At 41.2% G+C, this 2,500-nt stretch overlaps 1 protein-coding gene across 1 annotated transcript in view; it reads left to right on the top strand.

Annotated features, from left to right (window-relative positions):
- Positions 1–2,500, top strand: part of LOC125285304 (neural cell adhesion molecule 1-like) — a 261,204-nt gene that overhangs the window by 227,270 nt on the left and 31,434 nt on the right. The window contains 1 exon segment of the mRNA XM_048229707.1: positions 1,749–1,763. Within this exon segment, the coding sequence (XP_048085664.1) occupies positions 1,749–1,763 (15 nt within the window).

The following is a 2,500-nucleotide window of genomic DNA, read 5'->3' on the forward strand; positions in this document are numbered from 1 at the left end:
CATGAGTTATTTAGGGCTAAAAGCACACCTGAAGCTCTCTCTGCCAGATCTCCATGCGTTATTTAGGGCTGAAAGCACACCTGAAGCTGGGCTAAGCATCTCCCTTTTGTTGTATCTTTTATTGAAAAGAACATTTCGGTGCATATTTTTTAACTGAGTTTGTCTCTCAGCGTTTTTGTGAGAGCGCGGCGGTCCTGCAGCCTTACGGAACAGTGATAGGGGTCACTCTATGACCTCTGTCCGAATCACCAGAGACAAGCAGGAAAAGGCTCTCTTAAGGGCCGTTCACACCAACAACGATAACTATATCGATAATGCAAAAAAGTATCGTTCTAGCTAATATGAATGACAATGTCCAATCATAAACGATAATGATAACAAGATGAAGAATTATATCGTCGGTGTCACTTTCAGTTATCGTTATCATTATAGTTATAGTTATAGTTATAGTTATTGTTATCGTTACCGTTATCATTATAGTTATCGTTATAGTTATCATTATAGTAATCATTGTAGTTATCGTTATAGTTCTCGTTATAGTTATCATTGTAGTCATTGTTATCATTATCATTATTGTTATAATTATCAATTGTAGTTATAGTTATCGCTATTGTTATCATTATAGTTATCATTGTAGTTATCATTATAGTTATCATTATAGTTATCATTGTAGTTATCGTTATAGTTATCGTTATAGTTATCATTGTAGTTATCGTTATAGTCATCGTTATAGTTATTATTGTAGTTATCATTATAGTTATCGTTATAGTTATCATTATAGTTATCATTGTAGTTATCGTTATAGTTATCGTTATAGTTATCATTGTAGTTATCGTTATAGTCATCGTTATAGTTATTATTGTAGTTATCGTTATAGTTATCGTTATCGTTAATAGTTATCATTGTCGTTATCTTTATAGTTATCGTTATAGTTATCATTGTAGTTATCTCTAGGTAGATGCCATGTATAATGAGTGTTATCGGCCATCTAGATCTCTAGATAGATGACATGCATAATGAGTGATGATGTAATATACTGTCCTAGCGGCACTCAGGAAGTGGACCTAATCCTTCCAGAAGCTTCTGTGCAGTTATTGCCATCAGCCCTCCTCCCCTCCCTCCATTACTCCTTCTCCTCTCCTCCCTCCATCACTCCTCCTCTCCTCTCTCCATCACTCCTCCTCTCCTCTCTCCATCACTCCTCCTCTCCTCTCTCCATCACTACTACTCCTCTCTTCCCTCCATCACTCCTCCCCTCCTCTCTCCATCACTCCTCCTCCCCTCCCTCCATTACTCCTTCTCCTCTCCTCCCTCCATCACTCCTCCTCTCCTCTCTCCATCACTCCTCCTCTCCTCTCTCCATCAGCCCTCCTCCCCTCCCTCCATTACTCCTTCTCCTCTCCTCCCTCCATCACTCCTCCTCTCCTCTCTCCATCACTCCTCCTCTCCTCTCTCCATCACTACTACTCCTCTCTTCCCTCCATCACTCCTCCTCTCCTCTCTCCATCACTCCTCCTCTCCTCCCTCCATCACTCCTCCTCTCCTCTCTCCATCACTACTACTCCTCTCCTCCCTCCATCACTCCTCCTCTCCTCTCTCCATCACTACTACTCCTCTCTTCCCTCCATCACTCCTCCTCTCCTCTCCTCTCCATTCTCTGTTTTTATTATCTTCTTCTGTATTTCTCCATGCTTCTCATCTTCTTTCTCATCTTTTGTGTTTCTTTTGTAAACCACTGGACCGCTCAGGCTTTTCTTTCACAAGTAAGTTCTTCATGATGTTCCCCTTTCCTCTCTCTCTCTTTCTCTCTCTCTCTCACTCACACACACTCTCTCTATCACTCTTATGTTTGTTAAACATGTGTTTCATCTCACCTCATCTCATATCCTCCAGGTCAGACACCAGGTCATCTCTGTGTCCAGTGTTAGTAGTCAGTGACCCATAGCCTAATGTTAAATTCACATAAAGCACACTCAGATTGATTCTGCTCCATTATAATGTTACTCCACAGTGAACATGATCTTTTACTCAGTCATGTGAAGTGCCCCTATCTGGCACTCTGTGTGTGTGTGTGTACATGTAGATCTGTGTGTGTGTGTAAGTGTGTAGGTGTGTGTCTGTTAGAGGTCGGCCAATATCGGTTTTGCTGATATATCGGTCAGTTTTGACCCATTTTGATGCTTATTTTTTAATATTGTTATCAGTCTCTTGTGTTTAGTCCAACCTATAGCGATTTTAACCTAAAATATGTTATCATATTCTACTTTAAAGGTGTTGTTAATTTTGTTATATTAGCGTTAGTTTACGGAGGCTCCTGGTCGGCAACGTAACCTCAAGATAAGTGGCAGCAGCGGAGATGCTTGGTTGGCTGCACCCCACCCCCACTATGGTGCAGTCGGAGCTGGTCTGCCCCTCTAGGTTCATAATCACCTCGTGCCCGTATAAAGCATTGGACTTTTCTTGTTGCTCTCGCACAATTATTCATTTGTACCAACCCAAG

Source organism: Alosa alosa, chromosome 2 (genome assembly GCF_017589495.1).
Source record: "Alosa alosa isolate M-15738 ecotype Scorff River chromosome 2, AALO_Geno_1.1, whole genome shotgun sequence".
Lineage (NCBI taxonomy): Eukaryota > Metazoa > Chordata > Actinopteri > Clupeiformes > Clupeidae > Alosa > Alosa alosa.